General features: G+C 32.1%; 1 protein-coding gene across 8 annotated transcripts in view; it reads left to right on the plus strand.

The window, feature by feature from the left end:
* Positions 1 to 21,866, plus strand: part of LOC118191362 (dual specificity calcium/calmodulin-dependent 3',5'-cyclic nucleotide phosphodiesterase 1-like) — a 264,033-nt gene that overhangs the window by 227,321 nt on the left and 14,846 nt on the right. For all 8 annotated transcript variants that reach the window (XR_015039257.1, XR_015039258.1, XR_015039259.1 and 5 more), the window contains 5 exons: positions 2,695 to 2,820; positions 2,910 to 3,014; positions 9,061 to 9,181; positions 11,542 to 11,623; positions 15,087 to 15,233. Coding sequence is in view for 5 of the 8 variants with exons in the window: in XM_085810066.1 (XP_085666192.1) it covers positions 2,695 to 2,820; positions 2,910 to 3,014; positions 9,061 to 9,181; positions 11,542 to 11,623; positions 15,087 to 15,233 (581 nt within the window). In the remaining 3 variants the exon portion in view is untranslated. The remainder of the gene's footprint in view (positions 1 to 2,694; positions 2,821 to 2,909; positions 3,015 to 9,060; positions 9,182 to 11,541; positions 11,624 to 15,086; positions 15,234 to 21,866) is intronic.

Consider the following 21,866-nt stretch of genomic DNA (forward strand, 5'->3'; position numbering starts at 1 on the left):
GCCTCAAATAATTCCATTCCTTCGGCTTAAATACAATAATGCGCGTTCATAGGTCACAACGTAAAAGCATTAAAGGAAGGAAATCTAACAAGCACATCTTCAAAACTGAATTCAAAGGCTATTTAAGAGTTTCAGAAGAGTAACCCTTACGTAGCAAAAAGTAGGAATTTTAATAAATAGGACAACTTATATCTGTCGAACCCTCCAAGGATAAAAGAGAAGCCGCTTGTTACATTTCTTAACACTCCAATAGAAACTGCTTATGTACTTCACTTTCCATACCAAAAGAATTAATTGGATCTACTTTTGCAGACGATGCCGCTATCTTCAGCTGTAAAAAATTGTCTTCTTTTCACCATAACTAGCTCAACCATCTCATCAAAAAATATTTTACAGTCCATTTTGGTGTTTATTGTCGGCTCTACAAACTCCTTTGAGGTTTTCATCCATTTTATAGGGCAATGATTTTCTTCACTGTTGTTATTTTGAAATATGGAAGTGATCTTTTAGACCAAAGAGAGTCATTATTTTCTTTCATGAAAGAAATTTTTTATTATAGTAACTTTCGAGATGCATCAAGGTTTTTTTCGCTTCAGGTACTTCAATGCAGCAGAGTAGCTACGTGCTTTACACGTTGCTTTTCACTCCTTAATAGAGTCGCTGCGTTACAAATAAGACTATAAAAGTTTCTGTGCCCTATTTTTAGAACGGCTAAAAAGCGTACTGAAAAATTATTGCTTTCATGAGAGCATAAAATATTATTTTGGATGTAAAACGACGAGTACTAAATACTAACCTGTCAGCCACTTGCATCGTTTAGAACAATAAATTCGTCCTCCGGTTCTCAATTTCGATTATTTTAAATAATTTTAAATAAACTTATGGAGTCTTATATACTGTGGTAGCATAAATTCACAAGCTCTAGAAAGAATGTAAAGGAATTTTCCTCGGTTCTTTAAAGGTAGGCATGCAAAGTCAGAGGAAGGGTGTGAATAGCCCTTTTATTCAATCACAAAGAGTTAACAGTTGACCCCCACATAAGTTTACATAAGCCAACAGGCTTATGTAAACTTATGTGGGGTTTACAAACTTATGTGGAGTTTACAAGTTTCTGATTAACTTGTTTAAGTTAATCAGGCTTAACTTAAACAAGCAATGTTGAACTTGAAATAAAATGTAATTTAAACTAGCCTAACGGCTCACAGGATAAAGTAAACGCACAGGAAAGCTAAAGGAAATGCTAAAGGAAAATGCATATCATAGAAGTCGGTGAGGCAAGCCTAATGGCTAGACGCACTCAACGCCGCAGGATCAAATCTCTATTTAATCACGGTAACAACGTAGTCTCAAGTAGGCAAAACACGCTGTAAAATCAACTTGCGAAACCTTCGTTTAAATAGAACTTCATTCTCCCTTAATCTAAATAAACGCGCGCTATCTAGTTTACATTTAGGTATGAAAAGCATGGGTTAAAAGGAGAGCGAAAGGAAAGTTACTTTAACTCAAAATTAACTATTAGTCAAAATAAATAAATAAATCCTCACAAACTGCTATTGGTTTTAGTTTAGTAAATAGGGCTTGTTGTTATTACTATTGATCATTCAGTGATAAGAATTTCAACGCTGTTAAATTTATATGAAATTACAGAAGTCAAATAAATTATTCTAATATTTTTAAGGATATCTTAGACCTCTAGAAATTTAAATATTCTAATTAGAGAAATAACTTAAAATTACACTTTTTAATTCAGCTCAAATCACGCTTTGCATTTTTCAAATTTTTGTGTAACTACGCAGCTTTACGAGTGGTACTATAGTTTCACATCATAAGTATTAAAAATCTAACAAGTAAAGTTCATTGCATTCAATTGCATTGCTTAATCGCTTTATGAATTATATTGAATAAAAGGACTACATGTGCTTTTTACTTCACTTTCAAATTACAGAGCTTAAGTTTCAATTGGAGCTCACTTTTTCGAGTTCAAAAGTCGTCCTTTATCAACTTGAATTTCAAATTTTTTATTAATTTAAATTTCGATTTGAATTTTCAAAATAATTTGGAGTATAATTTTTTTTCTGATTTAAAGTATATGAAGGTCTGTCACTTTTATCGTTTAATCCATCCCATTTCAGTTCTGTAGTTCTAATCCATTTCAATCAATTTCTAAGTTGCTTTCATTATTTATTTTAGTAAAATGTAACTGTTTTTAATGATATTTTAAATTAATGCTAGAAATAACTAATAGGGTCACTTAGTGTTTATACTTTAAGCTTTCTTTCTCCTACTCTTTAGCTCCGTATCTCAATATATTTTCATCAGGTTAATAAAAAATTCAGTTATTTTCTGCTCTTACAATGCATGTTTTGTAAAAGCTATGTAGTTGCATTAAAACAAGTCTAAATTAATTGGAAACAGTATTATTAGAAGCGTTTCTGATTATTAAAATATTATTTTTGAATAAAATATTTTAGTTAAGCTGACAGAAACGGAACTGTAATTAACAGTCTCATAATATTTGGAAATTTTGCTTGCAAAAAATAAATATCTTATACTCGTACATGCTTTAGTATGAGTTTAGTAATGTTATTTAAGAAGCATGTAAAGTATTATGCACACTTGAATATGCCTTAAACAAATCTGTGAAACATGTCGCCGAAAGTGCTTACACTCGAAGATTCTCTTCTCTTCTTTTAGGTCTGAGACGGCTCTCCTATACAACGATAGAGCAGTTCTTGAAAATCATCATGTAAGTACAGCATTTCGCCTTATGCGAGAAGATGACTCCAATATACTATTTCACTTGAGTAAAGAAGAGTACAGGTAATACATATTTCTCATAACTTAAAATATTCAGTTTAAATCTACTTTTACTTGATAATATATGGTTTTCCTATTCCCTTATATTTCAGGGAGTTTCGTACCCTGGTCATAGATATGGTTCTAGCTACAGACATGTCTTCCCACTTTCAACAGATTAAGTCCGTCAAGTCACTGATCAGTCATTCAGACTTCTCGTAAGAATGTTAATTCTTATATAAATTTGTCGCATTATTTTATTGCATTTTTTAAAAGAAACTTAGGAATTTTTTTATTACTTGAATCTTAATTATCAGGTAAACAAAAATTTCTTCCCATTTCTAGTTTTGTGTTTAAGTGTATTATAAAATATATTTCTTTATCCCCAAAGGGGTAAAATGTTTTTTTCACTTTATTTATCATACGTTTCGACAGAATAAAACAAGATAAACCGCTTTTCATCACCACATAGAATTCATATCATCGATGACGCACAGCATGGAAAATACACACGATGAAGATAACTCACATATGTGAAAGTTATAACAGTATAGTCTTCAGGAAACGAATAGCTACATTACTTATGTTGGAGAGAAACAGAAATAAATTTTATAAGCAAAAGGTTATTTTGTATGTAAATAGAGTTCGTTGTTGAAGCAACTTCGAAGATTAACTACGTAAAGGTAGTCAAAATTAGACAATTTTTTCCCTCTCTCCGAATACTAGTACTTTATTGAGTGCTGCTTACTGAATGGTCAGAAATTTACATTTTGTTAAATATTGATAATAAACATGTACTTCCAAAGAAAAGTTTTTTAATATAAAAAAGAAACTTTTGTGAAAACTGTGTCAGAACTGAATGTAAAGTGGAAATATTGTAAACTGAAAATTTAGCTCCCACATAGGCCCCGTGTATCCAAAAGCCCAATTCACAAAATAGTGTTCATTATGTTTGTTAAATACAAGAAAAGAGTTTTACAGATAAGTTAAATACATGAAGATATTTGAGAACGAATTCATTGATTCATAAAACCAAAAATAACTTCATTGTAAAAATATTTTTCAAGGAAAAATCTTGCAAAAATTTCCGCATAGATGTAGAAAGAAACTGCAAAATAAAAAGTGGTTGTTCCACGATTAATAGTTCCTTGCAGGATAAAACAGCATTCATTATTAATTCTGCAGTTGATCATATGAAATTATTAATTACAAATGGCTCCGAGAAGTTTTCTCTTTAAACAATAGAATTTCTTTAATTTGACTCATGAAAGCGTAATGGACGTTTTATTAATAGGACATTTACTCTACGTGAGAAACTTCAATTTAATTTTACAAAAGAGAAAAACCCTTTCCACATCTTGCGGTGAAACAGTTTTCATAAAATTCTCTAATTTGTTTTAGAAAGTTTTGTAATTGGAAAATGCATATCTGATCAGTATTTCTGGAAATAAAACCTGCCGCCACTTTTTTCGAATACCTTGTATGTAAAATGCACAAATTTCTAGATCCTTCCTCTACAAATTATTTTGTTTTGTTGTAGGGAAACAAATGGCTCTAGTCTCTCTTTTTTTGATATAAATGGTCAATTTTTGAATATGCTATATATGCAAACACAATCGATTTTCAAAATTAATATAACAATTTCCTTTATTTCGCGGAGACAGTATAATTTCCTAGAAAAGTTCCGTAGAATTTCCGGGAAGGAAATAAAAATTTCAGAATTGAAATACTACTTCAGCTTCTACATTAAACAGTAATATGAAACATCTGTCGAGTTCAAAAGTCCAACAGCAGTTCCAAATTAAATTTTCTTCCTTCAATAGAATTACTAAACTTTACACCTTTTTCGAACAAATATTTTTTTTAAACGCAAACGATACCTAGTGTAAGGAAACTATGCAAAAATATGCACTGAAGACCAAAAATTACATCTTAATCGCATTACCCTTTGCTGCTGTAAACAAACAGAAACAGCCGAAATTTTCAAGTTCGGTTAATCCACGGAAGGATCGTGAAGATTTATTTCTCAGTCTAAGCTAAACATTTCTAAAGCATAAAAAGTTGAGTTGCAGCTGTTTTGTCAAATGAAACTTTAAGTTTTTCACAAAAACGTTTATTTATATATTCAAGCCATTTTTTCATTCGTTTTAATCTATCAATTTAATATCACAATTTTGAAAAAATTAAAAAAGTATAAACATAAAATATTAAAATTATAATTAATGATCATTTGAAAGTGAAACTAGTTAATACTTTCTCAATATTTGTGGTGATATCACAAAGTGACGAAGAACCTTACTTGACGATTTAGTGTGAATATAACAGCACTCCTTTTACCGTAAGACCGTTTTACAGACAGATCAAGCTGACAGAAATAACCGATAATGAAACAATGAAATAATCCATTTAATCCTTATTTGCCGCCACCCCCCAGCGCTATTGAGTTTGAATTCAAAAAGGAGAATTTTTTTCTTCCTGTTTAGGTTTGGTTAAATTGTTTATTTATGGAACAACATTCTAAGATTATCTGCCTCAGGAAAAGCCTCTAATTTTTTAAGGGAAAGCAGTGTGTGAAAAGTACCGAAAGTTGTACTCAGCTAGCCTGTATAGCAGCCGGAATACAAGTTCTTGTTCTGTTAACCACTTGGCCGTAGATGAGCCCTTTTTTTCTAGCACTAAAAGGATTCGAAGTGAAAGGAATTGAGGAAATTAGACTTAATTATAGATGGACTGCCTGATATTGTAGACTCAAGAAGGGAAAGTCCGTAAAATTTCTCATATATTTCAGAAATGATTTTTTATTCATCAATTTCTGTTATTTTAAAATTGTGTCTGAAGTTATATACTGGTACCTACAAAATATTTTCTTGCCTTATGCTCCAGCCACGGCTGGTGATTACTGTGGTAATTTACTGAGAACTCTGGGTTCATACCCAGCATCTGAACGAACTGGTTGCGCAATATTTTCATACTTCTCAGTACATGTAACTAAGCTAACCAGTTTCTCATAGAAAATCCTCTATGAAGGCATTCTCCTGAAAAAGATATGGGCTTTGTTTTAATCAGCAAGTCAACATAATTTATTTGTTTGCCTCATTGAAACTAAAAGGTCATTGAATCAGATACATTAATATAGGTTCTCAAACGTCTTTAATAAAATTGCTAATTCCTACACATTTAAGTAATCTCGTTTGTTTTTATATTAAGGACATGATACAGAGTAGGCTAAATTTCTGCTATCTTACAAAAACCAAAAACCACTCTGTTCGATATTGTGGTTAATGGAAATGGCTGCCATAGCGTAAGCCTCAGGCTCGAATCCGAGAGAATACATAAATTTTGTATCAATCTATCCCTTTTGACGATTATAATATTGGGCGTCGCTTTTGGGGCATCCTCAGTATCGTTCTCTGTTCTTTTCTATCTCTTCTAATTTCAGCTTACAAATTTCCGGCTAGAGTGTGTTTTTAGAATCGCGGTTAAATGAAAATGAAGGAAGAGCAGTACTTACGTCAAAGTTCCACTGACCACGTTAGAGAGCCACGGATTCTGACTAGCACGCGTTCGCCTATTACTACGCTCAGCCGTATTTCAGGCCCTTTATAACTTCGCCGTTTAGTTAACATTTAGGGGTCAACTGCTGCAGAATTTTGATAGCTTCAGTCATATTTTTTTTAGTTCAGCATTAGTTAAGTTTTATTTCTTAGTATTCTTGAGTTCAAGTGGACGCTTTTCTGTACGTCCTGAAAAAGAACCATCCGTAAAACCTTTTTTTGAGCAATAAAGGGTAATTAACCCTTCTTGAGTTTACGTTTCTGTTTCTTAAGCTAAAGCGATTACTCGTTTACCGGTTCTCAAGGTTCCACACACTTAGCTGTAAATTAAAAGTTGAAACCTTATAAGTTGTTTTTATATTATTAAACCACTCTTAAAGTTATGTGACTTAACGATATTTTACTAAGCGTTTTTTCTGACTGTAGGTGAACTGACTACAATCAGGTTACACAACGAATATGAAATCTCAACAAATTTTATTTTAGCACTCGTAGTGACTTACATCTGAAACGAAAATTCACAAACTTAACGGGTCAACGCTTGCTTCGTCAGAGTAAGGAATAAAATTGCAATTTCTGGCAAATGCTCTTGCTGTTTTGTTACTTTTAGACAATGTCCATCAGAATAGTACAAAATATACAGATACGAAGTTAATCCAAAAGGTAAAGTTCTCTAATATTTATCTCTCAGATAAATTTTGCATCAGGCAGTTTCTGCTTACATTTCTTCTGTGTAATCCTATTCTTCACAACAGTTAGGATCCAATATCTTAGAAGATTAGCTTTTCATTGCATGTTGTAGTTCTATTTCTGTTGCTGTTCGTTGGCACTACTTTTATTCAGTCCCTGAATGGCTTGAGTAACTACAGAGGAACTATCTTTCAAGGAAAAATAATTGCTATCCATGCAGGGATCTTTGATTTTGAGGAAGAATTTTAAATCCGAGGATTTTATGGTTGGTGAGATGACCGATCCCTCTCGTACTCAGTTGGGAGAGTTAAAAGTTCATCTTCTATATACAGATAAATTTATTATAGTAGTCGTCGTTTTCTTTTTGTATTATTGCTTTTAATTTACCTGGTATTTGAAGAACAGCTCAAATCTCAAGAGACCCATGGCTGAAGAGTTGGAATATGTGCTCCACGAAGCGTTTATATATCCCGGCATGAACTATTGATTTATTAGCAATAGACTATCTACGTCTAGATTTATCGGGATGACTGGAGACGTAGTTTCAAGAAATTTCAATTATGCCCAGTGCACTAATTACTTAATTTCAATTATGCACAGTGCACTAATTACTTAAATTTCAATTATGCGCAGTGCACTAATTAAATTTTCTAGCAGATTTCGCTGGATGCCACACTAAAATAGTGTAGCACTCAAGGGTACTGATTCAGATACCACTAATATTGCAATCATGTTTATTTTTTGGTAAATTCTTCTACACTGGGAATCAATATAACTAGTCTTTCCAAGGTTTTAGGTTACAGTGTTTAACAATTTCATAGGATTCAAATGGTGAAAAAGCTGTATGATTCGGTGCTTGGAATTTAAAATATTTCTGAAGATTTCGGAGATTGAAAATTCGAAAGTCCGTGATTTGGGTAAAGCAAAATGTGACTTATAATCAGTTTCTAGTAACCTAGTATCTTTTTCATAATCTAATGAATTAATTAAATTACTTAGAGTTAGACTTGATCGCAGTGTATTGGCCTTAATGTTAATTGTGTGGAGGAACAAAATTAATTTTTATGCAAAAGCCCAAAAAAGTTAAAAACTTATTTTAAAATATTTTTTCTTCTTGGAATAACAGTTTCTTTGCAGTGCGCGTTGACCTGTATTGCTTAATTTATCCCTTCTAAAAGAATACTCATGTGTTAAAAAAGGAAAAAAACACTCAATTTTTTTTAATTAATGATTTATAAATCACTCAAATAAAAACTTTTTAAGTAATTGTAGACCAATGCATATTCTTCTGAATTCTGTTTACTTCTGTTAGACCCATATAACAACAATTATAAGGGAAATCAGAGGAAAATGTTTGGTTTTTCTACCTGAAGAAAGATCGCTCAGTTGCTCAATCAAATATTTACAAATTTATATTTTCTTGGAACTTTGTGTTCTAAACAAAAAGCGGGAGATGTAAGATTTATTTATTCATATTTACACGTAACCATGTTAATCACTCATAAAATACGAAATTCTCATTTATTTAATTCAAAAACTTCTTTATATTCGAAACTTGTTTTATTACTTTCGAAATAATTTAAATCTGCACTTGCCGCTATCCGAACGTTCGTAAAATTTACCACGCGGCTCCTATCTTCTTGAAGCTCGGCTGCCCTTGATATATGACATGAATCAAAGGTAAAACAGAACAGTGGTTTAATTAAGCTTATTTGTAGGTAAAATTAGAAATAACTGTCACAAACTCACTAAACTGTGAAAAGAGATTTAAAAATGCTATTATCTCATGCAAGTTTGCCAGTTTTTATACATATGTAATTTTTTATCCAAAATGGCTTCAAAATTTCATTTTTTTTTTATTTTCAATTATTAGAGATAGCATCTATCCATGTTTTCTTCGAATAATCCGAGTTCAATTGAATAAGTCTTTCGACATTGTCCCTGCTCTTTCACATACATTCTGAATGTCAAAAGTTCTGCCAAAATGTTTTTCACATATTGAGATTTTTCTTTTTTACAGCATTGATAAGTCTAAGGCTCTATCCTTAGTTTTGCACTGTTGTGATATCAGCCATCCAAGCAAAGCCTGGAATTTGCACCATAAATGGACTATGTTGCTTATGGAGGAATTTTTCCTGCAGGTGAGATAAAAAAAAATCATTTTACAGATAAAGTACATTAAATTTCTAAATTATGTTTTCAGTGTTTAAATTAACACAATAATTGTATATTTTCTCTTAGTGCTGAGATAAATAACCAAAAAAAGAACTTATAATGAATACTTTTCTCCTTTTTCCTATTTTATGAATCATCGCAAGCATATTTGTATTCAACATCTTTTTTAAAGATTAATGGAAAAATTGATCATCTCAAAAGCCTTTAAAAATGCTTTAAAGGTTCCTTTAAAATATTGTTTTGCCAATTTTAGCTATAAATATAATTTTTTAGAATAAATCGCTTCACGAAGATTCAAGTAGGTATTAGAAATTAGCTATAGTTTCCCTTTGTACAGTAATAACGTTAGTCCATTAGAAGAATGTTCTCTACTCTATTCTTATATAAGCCCAGGTTTTATAATTATCCTTGACTTAACGATGAACACTTAAAGTTTAGCTGACATCCCACATTGCCGCCACTGATGGATGAGACACATCTCACAGCAAACAGGACTAAGTTTGAGGGTGAGCTCGCTAGATGAACATTCATTTAATTATTATAAGGATCTGAATATTTTGTTCGGTAGAGGGTTTAGGCATGGACGAAGAAGTTATGGGTTCAACTTCCAGTCAAAGACCAGATTTCATAGTTTTACTCATCTCAAAATTAATTCAAAAACGTCATTGAAGACAGATTCATAAATGAACATTCTTTCACTGTATTATTGATATTACTAATGTATATGTATTCACTTATAAATTTAAAACAAGAACACGATTATTTTCCAATGAACCTTTGTAATGTCAAGTAAATGTTTTCCTTAAATGCAAAAATGTTAATGACCTTTTTTTGATTTTGAAAGTTCTAAAATAAATGCATAACATAAGAAGTTAATCATCCAGTATAAGGATTTCGTTCATGAAAATAAATGGTTTCAAGTTGCTTTGTTTACGCTAGAATATCGCACTCGAGGTCATCAGCAAGTAATGCCGGAAAGAGTACTAAATAATATAAAATAATGCAGTACATTAGTGCAGCAATTTTTAATACGAGGGTTGCTATTTATATTTTTGCCCTAATAATGAAAAAACAAATGTTTATGATCAAAACTGGCTTTATTGTTTTTCAAAATATTCTCCATGAATATCAATACACTTTTGAGTGCGTTTAAAAGAATTTTCGAAGCACTTTTTCCACTTCGAGTGAGGTAACTTAAAAACATGCGTTTTTATTGCATCAACAGCTTCTTCGGGTGTCATTGGATGCCAAATCAAGGCTGTAAGGCGGACAACCCATCAATTCGATGTTTTGGCCCGTCAAAAATTCTTTTTCTGAGCCGATGCGGGAAAGCTCGCATTGAGATGATGAAGAATGATTCACCTCTTCTGCTTTCTTTGAATTTTTCCCATGACTCTGGCAAACAAATGGTCGTGTACCATTCGGAATAGACCGTCCTGCATTGCTCTAACATCACTGTCGCCACATGACCAATAATGCAGAAGAAACAGACAACCATTTGCTTCAATGTGCTTCTTCCGCGAACAACTTTTGTTGGATTTGGCTCGTCTTGGAAGACTCGTACAGTGGACTGCTCTTTTGTTTCGAACTCATATGCCTAGATCACTTATTTAGATGTTATACACAGCTTCTGATGCACCTTGAACGTATTATTTCAACATTTCCTTGCAGCAATCGACACGAGCCTTCTTTTGAGCGAGATCCAGAGCGAACAAATATTTTTTACAGCCAAATGTTTTTTTCATGTCATATCTTATTGATGCTTGTCATACTAGTGCCCAAAATTCCTCATTCTCACGGTATGTCACATGACGATCTTATTTTATCAGTTCACGCACAGCATCGATATTTTCTGGCACAACAACGGATTTGGAAATGTTGAAATAATACTTCATGGAATTTGTCCTATAGCAAACATCAACCGCGATTGAATTCGTTATACCAGTTTTTTATAGTGCTGTAGGATGGTGCTTTATCGCTGTAAGCACTCTTGTCTTGATAATCCACGTCGAAAGTTATGAAAATTAATAGCACGAAAATGTTCACGAGCCAATTCCATTTTCTGCCAAAGATGAATTTTTCAATTTACTCTAAACAACGCAAATCACGCTAAAATGGCAAAACGTTCTGAAGAAGTTATGGTTTGAGAAAACAAAATTTCGAATGCAATCGTCTGCGGTAGCCTAGTAACACTAACTGTTGCCAAGGCAATAAATATAAATAGCAACCTTCGTACTTAATTTGACTTCTCAGAATGCCTGATATTATCAGTTGATGAAATAAAATATTTCATGTCTTATTCATTCTTTTTTATTAAATATTTTAGGGAGATAAAGAGAAAGCACTTGGACTTCCATATTCTCCTTTATGTGACAGAAACACCACCCTTATCGCAGATTCTCAAATAGGTAATATTCGCCTATTATGGAAGCAGTTTTCTTAATAAGTATTTCCTATTAATTCTGTAGGATGTCAATACTGAACAGAGGGATTTTTACAGATTTCATTCAAATTTATTCATCTTATTTTGTACCTTTTCCAATAAATTTAAATCTTCATATTTTTCCTAAGCGTTTTATTTTTATAGATGTTTGTTGTTTTTTGAGGTTAATCTTATTTTTCATCTATTAATTAATGTACCTTTCAGCCACCCGTGGAAATTCTTAGAGAATAATTAATATTGCGCAATAGTTTTTGAAATGATGATGTCATTTTTCCCAACATTCCGGGCTAGGGGAAAAAGTAGCAACATTTCACGATTATAATGAACTTCAAGGAATATGAAAATTCACTTTCACTTTATAAAAGTGATTTGTAGAAATTTCTGTACACTAGTGCATGAAAATATGAGCTGGACGCATGAGACCGTTGAAGTAAATGAAAGATGGTTACATGTTTGCAAAATATGTCATTAGTCGAAATATTGGCCTTGCGCTTTTTTTTTCAGCCACCTGGAAGCGCTTTTATCCCTTCTTCAAAGATATTTGGCCGCAATCTGCGGGAAAGTCAGGGTTTGACCGTGTGAGCATCCACTTTCTGTAGCCTTGCAAATACTGTGTGTTCGATCTCCTGCTGAAAGGAGATTTAACCCCCAGTGTTGCTAACTTATAGTTTTTTAATTCCTGGTCATATAAGGCAGCTATTGCAGTACATCCCATCTGGCTATTATGTGACGGTCTTTATTCTGCATATTATCTGCGAGCCCTGATAAAAATCTGGGGACTCGAGATCCTTTCTCTCACCAAACACTGGACATATAAACTAACATCTTTAATTCCACTCGGTAAAGCTGTTCTTGATTATTCATCACTCTCAACGGAGCTATACGCGATTGCCAAGATCGAGTTCCTACTACTCTGTAGGTTATAATATGACTATCAGTATATCCAATGTTTTGCAGGAATTACAACAAAGAAAACATAACCACCCGGTCGTATCTGATTGCTGTAGTGTTTTTTTTTTTTTTTTTTTTTTTTTTTTTTTTTTTCTTTCATGTGGATTTAAAGAATATTTTTTATTATATATATCTGTAATTCGGAAATTCGGAATATCAGTTGTATCAATTTATAACCTACAAATGCAGTAATAATCTGTAACTGATGATAATAAGTTTATGGCATAAAAGTTAATAATTTTTAAGCGCAGTATTCTTTTACGAGTAAAATATGCATCACTTAAAGGACAAAATTATTGCAAGATGCTACTAAAATAAAATAAATTTATGCAACCTAATTTACTCTGCTTTAAAACCTAATTAAGAAGCTATTATATAAACATATCTGTTATGTCTAACAATTTTATTTGAATTTTTTCAGTGATGCCTGGTAACCTTTTGGCGAGCTTTCTACAATTTCTAATACCCTTAATTTTGCAGCATATTGCGCAAAAAAATTACTTAGACCAAATTGGTCTTACAGTATTGTACTAACTACCTTGCTTGTTAATATATATATATATATATGTGATGTATCAGCTTTAGTCGTAGCTTAAATATTTAGACGATAAGTTTAAAAAACAGGATCCATTTATTATTATTCAGGAGAAATAGCAGTTACAAAAATCAGATATCCGGAGTAAATAAAAAGAATTACTAATAACTTTTTGTATGAAGTTTACTGCATCGTGACATTTAAGAAAAAGCCCCGATATTCCTTTTGCGAGTCCTTTTATAGCCTCTGGAAAGGCGGAGCTTCCAAGAAATGACGTCTTCGTCAGCCAATCGTCAGAAATGACAGCTTCGTCAGCCAATCCAGTTCGCTTTAAATACTTCCAGAACATTCTATAACTGTACGTGTAGAAAAGGCGGGAAAAACAACTTGACTACGGGGCTGTGGATTTAATTCCACGTACTTTCAAATAAGAGAACGTTGCCATTAAAAATGAAAAGAACATACAGTTAGAATTTTAAGTGTATTCTCAATTATGAAATTTTATTATTACAAATATATATATATATATATATATATATATATATATATATACGTTTATATATATATATTATATGTATAAGTAGTGTACATCACTGCATTCAGTGCTTATATAATACCCCATGTAATAAACGTGCAAACATAACGAAATAGACAAATATGTTAGGAATACTGAAACAGATTTACTTTTTATTAAAAACAAATTTCTTAACCCTTCGAAGAGATATTATATAGAATATTTTTAGTAAAACTTAAACCATACTTTTATTGCTGTTTTACTATGTTAATATTGTAACCGGAGGTTTTAATTAACCGTACTTTATCGAAGAATGAATAGAATCTCAATGATAGTTTAAATATTAATGGTTGCACGAATATATGTAATAAACTGATTTTTGTGTTGTCTTTGCGGTTTAGATATTCTACTAAACATGTTTTAGAACATTTTTAAGGAATTTGTGCAAAAATAAGTAAACGTATGACAAAAAAATTAAAGTGAATTGAATGAAGTCAATTGTAGAGTTATCAGATTTTTTTAAGCAGGAAATAGCAAAATGAGTATATCTTCGGCGGACTCGAACTCCGAACCTTCCGATTACTACTTAGACCTACTTCCCAATTACATCATAAAAACACCCAGTAAGGAGGAAGAAAACTTTTTTTATTTAATGAGAGAACGTTTTAAGGCATGTCTATCAACGCATAGAGATCAATGGCGATTTCTTTACTGTTTTGAATCTACAAGCATAATAAGCATAAACTTCCAAAGAAATATCTTTATAAGAGTTTACTCAACTTCTCATTAAATATTAAAAGCATTCTGGGATACTTTGCCATTTACATAGGGAATTAAAAATTCTGTGTTCATACTACCAACTCAGTCAGTTTCGTAGCACAAATAATTTACTTAGTCGTAAATATGAACTCTCAGTTAGATAACTAGAAGAATGATATTAAATGCTTGATAAAATTAAATTCCCAACTTTAAACTGAGTAAGACATTACACAGTTCTAGCTAAAATAATTCTTAGTTTTCAAGACTATATCAGAAATAAGTTTACAAAATTCTTAAAAAAGGAAACTTATATTTATGATATGTCAATAATATATTTCGACAAAGAGTCAAATGTAGCACAATAAGCAAGAGAAATGATGGATATTGCTGTCAAGTAAAATCTAAAAAATTCATCTTCAATGACATTATGTCTCATTATTCAACCTGTTCTTATAAATATTCAGTTAATTGAATGATGAATGAATAATGACCTCTAACCTGTCACATTATTCAACTTTTCAGTTCTTCTTGTTCTTTAATTTTACAACAGCAATTATTCAAATAAAAAATTCAAAGAAATTTGAGTTCATTCGCATGTTATGTAATATAATTAATCAGCTCATAATTGCCCATAAATTCTAATTTCATATTTTTGTATTTCCTTATTAGGTTTCATTGATTTTATTGTGGCGCCAAGTTTTGAAGTTTGTGGGGATATGCTTGAAAAAATTGAAGAGAAGTATCTGACAACTCGTTCATCATCTGTTTCCGAATCCATCACGGAAGAAACTCCTTCGGCAGCAAATAAAGTCACAGGTGATAAAATGCTCTCATATATTATAATGTAAGCTGCGGTGGCATTTTCTTAAGCGTGAAGTTCAATATATGCGATTTCAGATGTTATGACTTCTAAAGCGCATGATTTCTGACATTAAAGTACCTGAAACATTTACGTTCCAAATAAGTTTGATATAAGCGCAAGTTTTGCTACTGCCAAGTCATAAAATTTATTATTTATTTATCCTGATTTCTGAATAAAACGTCGCGGTAAAATAAAAAGTATGTACAAAGTAGGGTATATTATGTTTACTATTTTTGTTTGGAAACTCTGCCACAACGCTCGTGCTTATGTGTAGCCAAAGATATAGTCCGTAAATCAGTAGCCAGTAGTCCGTGGAATCCTTATGCCTAGAATCTGGAAAATTAGTTTATTCTACCATGAATCGTTGGCTGATGCGGTTTACAGCAGTGGAAGCCTGCTTTCAAACAAGTTGTGTTACAGACATTCAATGGGTATTGCAGTGAAACAGTGTAAATAGGCCGAATTGTGGACAAGACAGTTGGAGAATATAGTTTCGTTCCAAAAGGATATCGCAATAGCAAGGATAAGTATAGCTGTAATTCGATACTATTCCTCAAGATATGTTGAGACGTGTTATAGAAGCCTTTCCGCATTGCCTCGGACAAGGGCATTCAGAGGACATTATTTTCAAGGTTCACTGATGTCGGTATAGCTCCTATTATCATAATAATGTTTATATAATCATAATAATGTTATGATAATCATAATAATTATCATAATAATGTTTTTATGTATACTATTATTTCACAATCACATAAAGTTACTGCACGTATTCACCTTATTTTTGTTGCTATTTAAAGTTGATAGATGATAAATACATGTGGGTTCTTTAGTTCCGAAATCACAATTCATATTCAAACAAAACACATTTAATAAAAAACATTAATACATCTATAATATAGTTCATCTATTAATACAACATCTATAACATCTTATATCTATTAGCATGACAACTATAACGTCTTACATCTATTAATACAACATCTATATCATCTTGCATCTCCTCTCATAAAACAAAGTGGCGAGAGTTCTATCAATTTCACTCGTGCAGTTAACAGCGAAAACTTAGACAGCGCGCAAGAAAAAATAATAAGCTATGGATTTAAAATCACACATTCGGCCTTCCTTCTATGCGTCGACCTCGACGACATTATTCTACTCTTAACATCATAAATCATTGGTCATCTTACATCATCGTTGTCTTCGGTAAAAGAACCATCATCAAGAATAAGCCGAAACCTGAAAAGAAATACGAAGGGAGAGGGGAAGATTGTGTGCTAAGGACAAGTTAAAAGGAAACATCTTAATTATCCTTCATCTTTGCAACAATAACATCGTCAACAGTCCCTTCTATATTTCCTCTAAAACTTTCGTCTAAATCGAAAAATATCTTCAATCTTTAACATTTCTGGAAAAGTTTATTTCATCTTAAATAACATTAACTGAAATAAAAGTCATTATTAGGTGAAAATCACAGTTCGGTTATCAGTTGTATCACTCCAGGTTAAAACGTCATAATCAGTATTATTTTATACATCTTCTGCTTGAGTCTACGGTTTTATGTATTCAGTGCATGCACTTGTTTTAGTGGGCCCTTCATGATCTCCTTCTTTTACAACATCATAGAAGTCATTATTCTTTACTTTGATAATCTTATACGGGTCTAAATACTTTGATTTTAACTTAACGTTTGATCCAAATTGCGTTCTTTTGATTGCTACTAAATCATTAATTTTATAACATTTTGGGGAACGTTTTCGAAGGTTATATGTTTTTTCTCGGTAAGTTTCAAAACTATTTGAATTTTTGCATCAATTGTTTCTTTAATGTTTTCTTTTCCACAAGTATAATCAATATCTGCTTGAAAATTAAAAGCATTCTGTTTGCTTACTCCAGATATAAAATTAACAGCTGATAATGCTTTAGGAAATCTTCTTTTTGGGACAGAAGGTTCTTCAAGGGAAGATTTACGTCTTTTATATAACCTTGTCTCAGGTTTAGTTGATTTGTAAGTTGAAGTCACACTAGATAGTGTTGGAACAGCAGCACCATCCCACAGGTTTCCACAATGTTCCCAATCATCAGCATAAAGAATTTCTTGCAACTGACGAAATTTTTCATCAGTAATGCATATTTTTCTTTTCAATTCTGCTTGTTTCGCAAATAATCACTTCTCCATAATTTTTCTCATGTGTTCTTTTTCAAAAGGTAGCTTTTCTTTCATTTTCAGTTTAAGATGTTGAACTTCTTTTTCTTGCTCAGAGAGGATTTTATCTTTGATGCTCATCTGAAATTTTGTAGTTTCTGCTTCCTTTTTGGCTTCTGATAGTTGTTTCAGTAACATTTCTACACTCTGTCCTAATACAGAAAGTTTTCTTTCCAAAGATCTAACTTGTTGTTCAGAAGCATCCAAACTCATTTGTAAAATAGATTTTTCTTATTTTAATTGTTCTTTACATATAATTGGTAAACGTCTGGGTCTCAAAGAAATAGGTTGGTCATCTTTTAAAATACTACGCATTTCAATATCAGTAGTAGATTTTCCTTTGGCTTCTCTTCCTTTAAGATATTCAGATGTACCAGTATCCAGTTCTTTAGCTTGACGTTTCCCTTGCTGTTTACTCTTACTATTGATATTTCTGTTTCACCAGCATTATATTCAACTAGTTTCTCAGATTCTGAATTCTTTCTTTTTCTAGAACGTTTTGGCCCTGAATTGGGTTTTATGAAATCATTATTTTTTTCATTGCTCTCTTTGATTTCCTGAACTTTCTTAGGTGGAATGTTTCTTCTTCCTTTAGGAATGGGATTCTTCTGTTTCTCTACATTTTGCAACTTTCCTTTCCCGCTTTTAACATCACTTTCTTCTTCCTGAGACTCCTCTTCCTTTAATTCATCTTCACCTGCATCTGTTTCTTCTATAGGGTTTTCAGTTTTATTAGGAATATGATTTTCAATTAAGAGTTTTACTTTGGACTTACATGCTTTATTAATATCCGAACAATTATCTAATCCATTTTCTTGAACAACACTTATATACATTAAATTTGATTCATTTTAGTCTTCATTTTCATCTTCTACTACTTTCATAGATATGCCGTTCTTGTTTATAATAATTTCCATTTGCGAAAGCAATTCGTTTCCAATAACAGCATTTTCTTTCATTGTTCCTTGAGGCACAACATAAATATTTGATTTAATTTCACAACCATCAATTCGTATGGAACCTTTGAAATAACCAATAGGCTTTACTTTATTATTACCAAAATCAAGTCGAAAGAATTAATATTAGGTGAACCAATTACTTTTTAAATATTTTCCGTCAAAATTGTTTACATTTGTCTTATTTTTTGTACATCCTGCAGCTACGTGTCCAAATAAATTACAAAGAAAGCATTTTTTCCCTTGCTCTTATTTTTGCAGAAATTCTCCGCGTGACCAAGATTTCCGCAGTTATAGCAACGAATATTTGTTTTTATTTTACTTTCAAAATGGTCGCCTCTGGTTTTAGAATTAGGCTTAACGGATTTGTTTTTATCATTATCTAATTTAATGTTTTCATATATCTTAAGTTTTTCCTGAAATTCTGCCTAGCTTTATTAAATGTAGAATCGTTTGTACCATTAATAACATATTAAATTAAAGCGGCGTTTCAATATTACCTTTGGAACATATATTTTTAATTACCAAAACATATTCATATAGAGATTCTTTTTCCTGCATTTTACGTTTTATAATAATTCATGTAACTGAGCAGAGTTATACTGAACACCATATTCGTTTACTAATAGACCCTTATGAGCATTCCACGAATTAATTTTCGTTTCACTTTCAATAAATAATTTTGCTTTGCCAGTTAAAGATCTTTTGACGAATATCAGTTTCTGTAATTCATTTAGTTTTAACAAATTAGATACATCCTCAAAGTTTTCAATAAATTTGTCAACCGAATTATACTGATTACCATCAAATTTAGAAATCAAGCTTTTAATATCATTCAAATTTACATACGCATTTGAAAACTGTGAAAATGGAAATTGAACTGATGACTTACTAATATTTTGTTTTAGCTCATGATCTTCATCAACAGCAGCAAAAGAAGAGTCGTTGAAGTTGGGCTTCCTTCTGAAATATTTTATTTCACCACTTTTATTTACAGATAGAAATATAATTATATTTATATTTATAAATGAGTCAGAGCTTATAGACTCTCTTTTTCATGTATCCGCCCCTAAATTGTATTTTAGGATATCTATTAATCACACTGCATTTTGAATTCGTTATATTAAGATGGATGGCTAGCCATCATCACTGATAAACATCATGTTTCAAAAAAACGAACATGAGCTTATCAGGACTGGTGTTCCTCTTTACTTGCTTTGGAAACATTAACTGTCCTAACTCGGAACAGGGAGCTTACTAAAGCTATGTTCAATAAATTGTGAAGTAGACAATACACACAGGAAGGGTATACGAAACCCTTTATTTTTCTATCTTTACAGATATTTCCGGACTTCGGAATACAGAGACCAACCACTTGTGGTCTGAACGTAAGAATATAAAAATATTAACTGAAACTCTAACTAAACTAACTTTGGATTAATATAAGTGTCTACTTTAAGATTGGCCGATAATTAACAAAAAGCCGTATGTAGTACAGAGAGCTGCTAAAACTACGATACGTTTAAAATTATTAAGAGGATTAAACCTCTGGCCTTGAAGGCAACCAGCAAACGAGTAAAACTACTATGGCAAGCGGCCTGCTTCTAATAACTCCTTCCTCTCTCTTGCTTGGCAAAAAGCCACAACTTAAGTACTTGGCGTTAGCAAGACAAATTTGCATAAATAAGTTAAAAGCTTTTAATTCTGGCCGGAAGTAGCAAATAAGAAGTGATAGTAAAGATTTAAGATAAAATAAACGTTAGTAAAACTTAGGATCCTTACAAGCTAACGGAAAGTGTGTACACTAAACACTGTTATTAAAATTAATATGCAATGCAAGCAGGGCGAAATTCCATGACATGAAACCGATTCAGTAATTCTATCCGCGAGTTTTTTGACAAGTTTACAAGTTTAATATACGGCGTACAACAGTGAGGGGTGCATTAGTGAAATGAAAATAGAGAAAATTCCAAACCCGATCTGGGGAAAACGGTAGACCGGAATTATAGATGCTTTCGTCAGACGACATTAGAAACTGTAGTTACTGGCTTCGTAAAATTACTCTATGTCTTGTACCATTCCGTCGCAGTGTGTTTAAATTTGGATTCTATATGTTAGATGCAACACATAAGTTAATGATAACAAAATGAAACCCTGCCTGTTGACTACAATTCTGTTAAAGATTTTAGCTTGAAAATACTAGAACAAAGATGGTGCTTTACCATCTTATGGAGCTAAGAATCCAGCTATACCTTATGGAGATCTCATAGTTGGGTAGGATCGATTGCTAATGGACGCATTACATATCGAAGTGCATCGTCCCCACTCTGAAGTCCGATGTAGGAGGAATTCTCTTGTGATTCCATTTTTCATGGCATTTTCTTGGTCTACTGGTTTATCTGAGACTGGTCGATTTCTTTTTTAGCATGTTTCCGTAGCCTTTCATAAAGCAAACATCTTAATTCAGATATTATAGAAAATGGGAGTTAATTAACTCAAGGAACGTCCCGATATTCCCAGGGATAAATAGAAGGGCTAGGTCATTCCTTTGTTCGACTCCTCGCCGATGCGAGCCTCATGGAGGGGGGGGGAACCAGAAGTAATCTGACGTGTCTCTGTTGCACCTGCTCTGATTTCGCGCCTTGAAAACTTTAGTTTCATTCATTTGCGAGACGATTTTCTGGAGATCGCATATCCCAAATTAATGTTAATCATACATATTTGTTTTCTAATAATGCAAATATTTAAAATAATTTGTGTGTGTATATATATATATATATAGTTTTAGTCAGTTTTCCTTTTAAATTCTATATTTAAAGTATCCTTTATGTAATATGGCTTCTTGTGCTGTAGCAACGTGCCGTAACACTTATAGAAATACGAAAGAAAGAGATATTGTATTTCATTCTTTCCCAAAGGATAATTTGCTTTTGACGAAAGAATGGATACATAAATGTCGAAGACAAGATTCTATTAATGTGAAAAACGCAAGAATTTGCAGCGAACATTTTCTGTGCAGTGATTATGAAGATGACATGAGAAATCGCTTGCTTGGATTGCCGCAAAAGAAACTGTTGAAATGCAATGCTGTGCCGAAAGTAAATTTATCGTGTGCAGTAAACGAAATAACACAAAGAAATCGGAGACATTTGAAAAGAAAACTAATGCAGAGTGCTTTTGAAAGACTACACGAATTAAGCCCAAAGAAAATTTATTTTGAGGCCGAGAACGAAATTGAAGCTGACAATAATAAATCAAATGTGAATGATTTTGAAATAAAACTCACAAGTGACAATGCCCTATGTGACAATATCCCTGAGTGCCCTAAGTGTAAAGATAAACAAGAATGTATTGATAATTTGAAGAACAAAATAATATCCTTAGAAAATTGTAATAAAATATTGAAAAATAGAGAAAAGAAAAAT

The sequence above is a fragment of the Stegodyphus dumicola genome, chromosome X2, assembly GCF_044657685.1.
Source record: "Stegodyphus dumicola isolate Sdum_Otavi_A_Nest chromosome X2, ASM4465768v1".
In the NCBI taxonomy this organism is placed as follows: Eukaryota; Metazoa; Arthropoda; class Arachnida; order Araneae; family Eresidae; genus Stegodyphus; species Stegodyphus dumicola.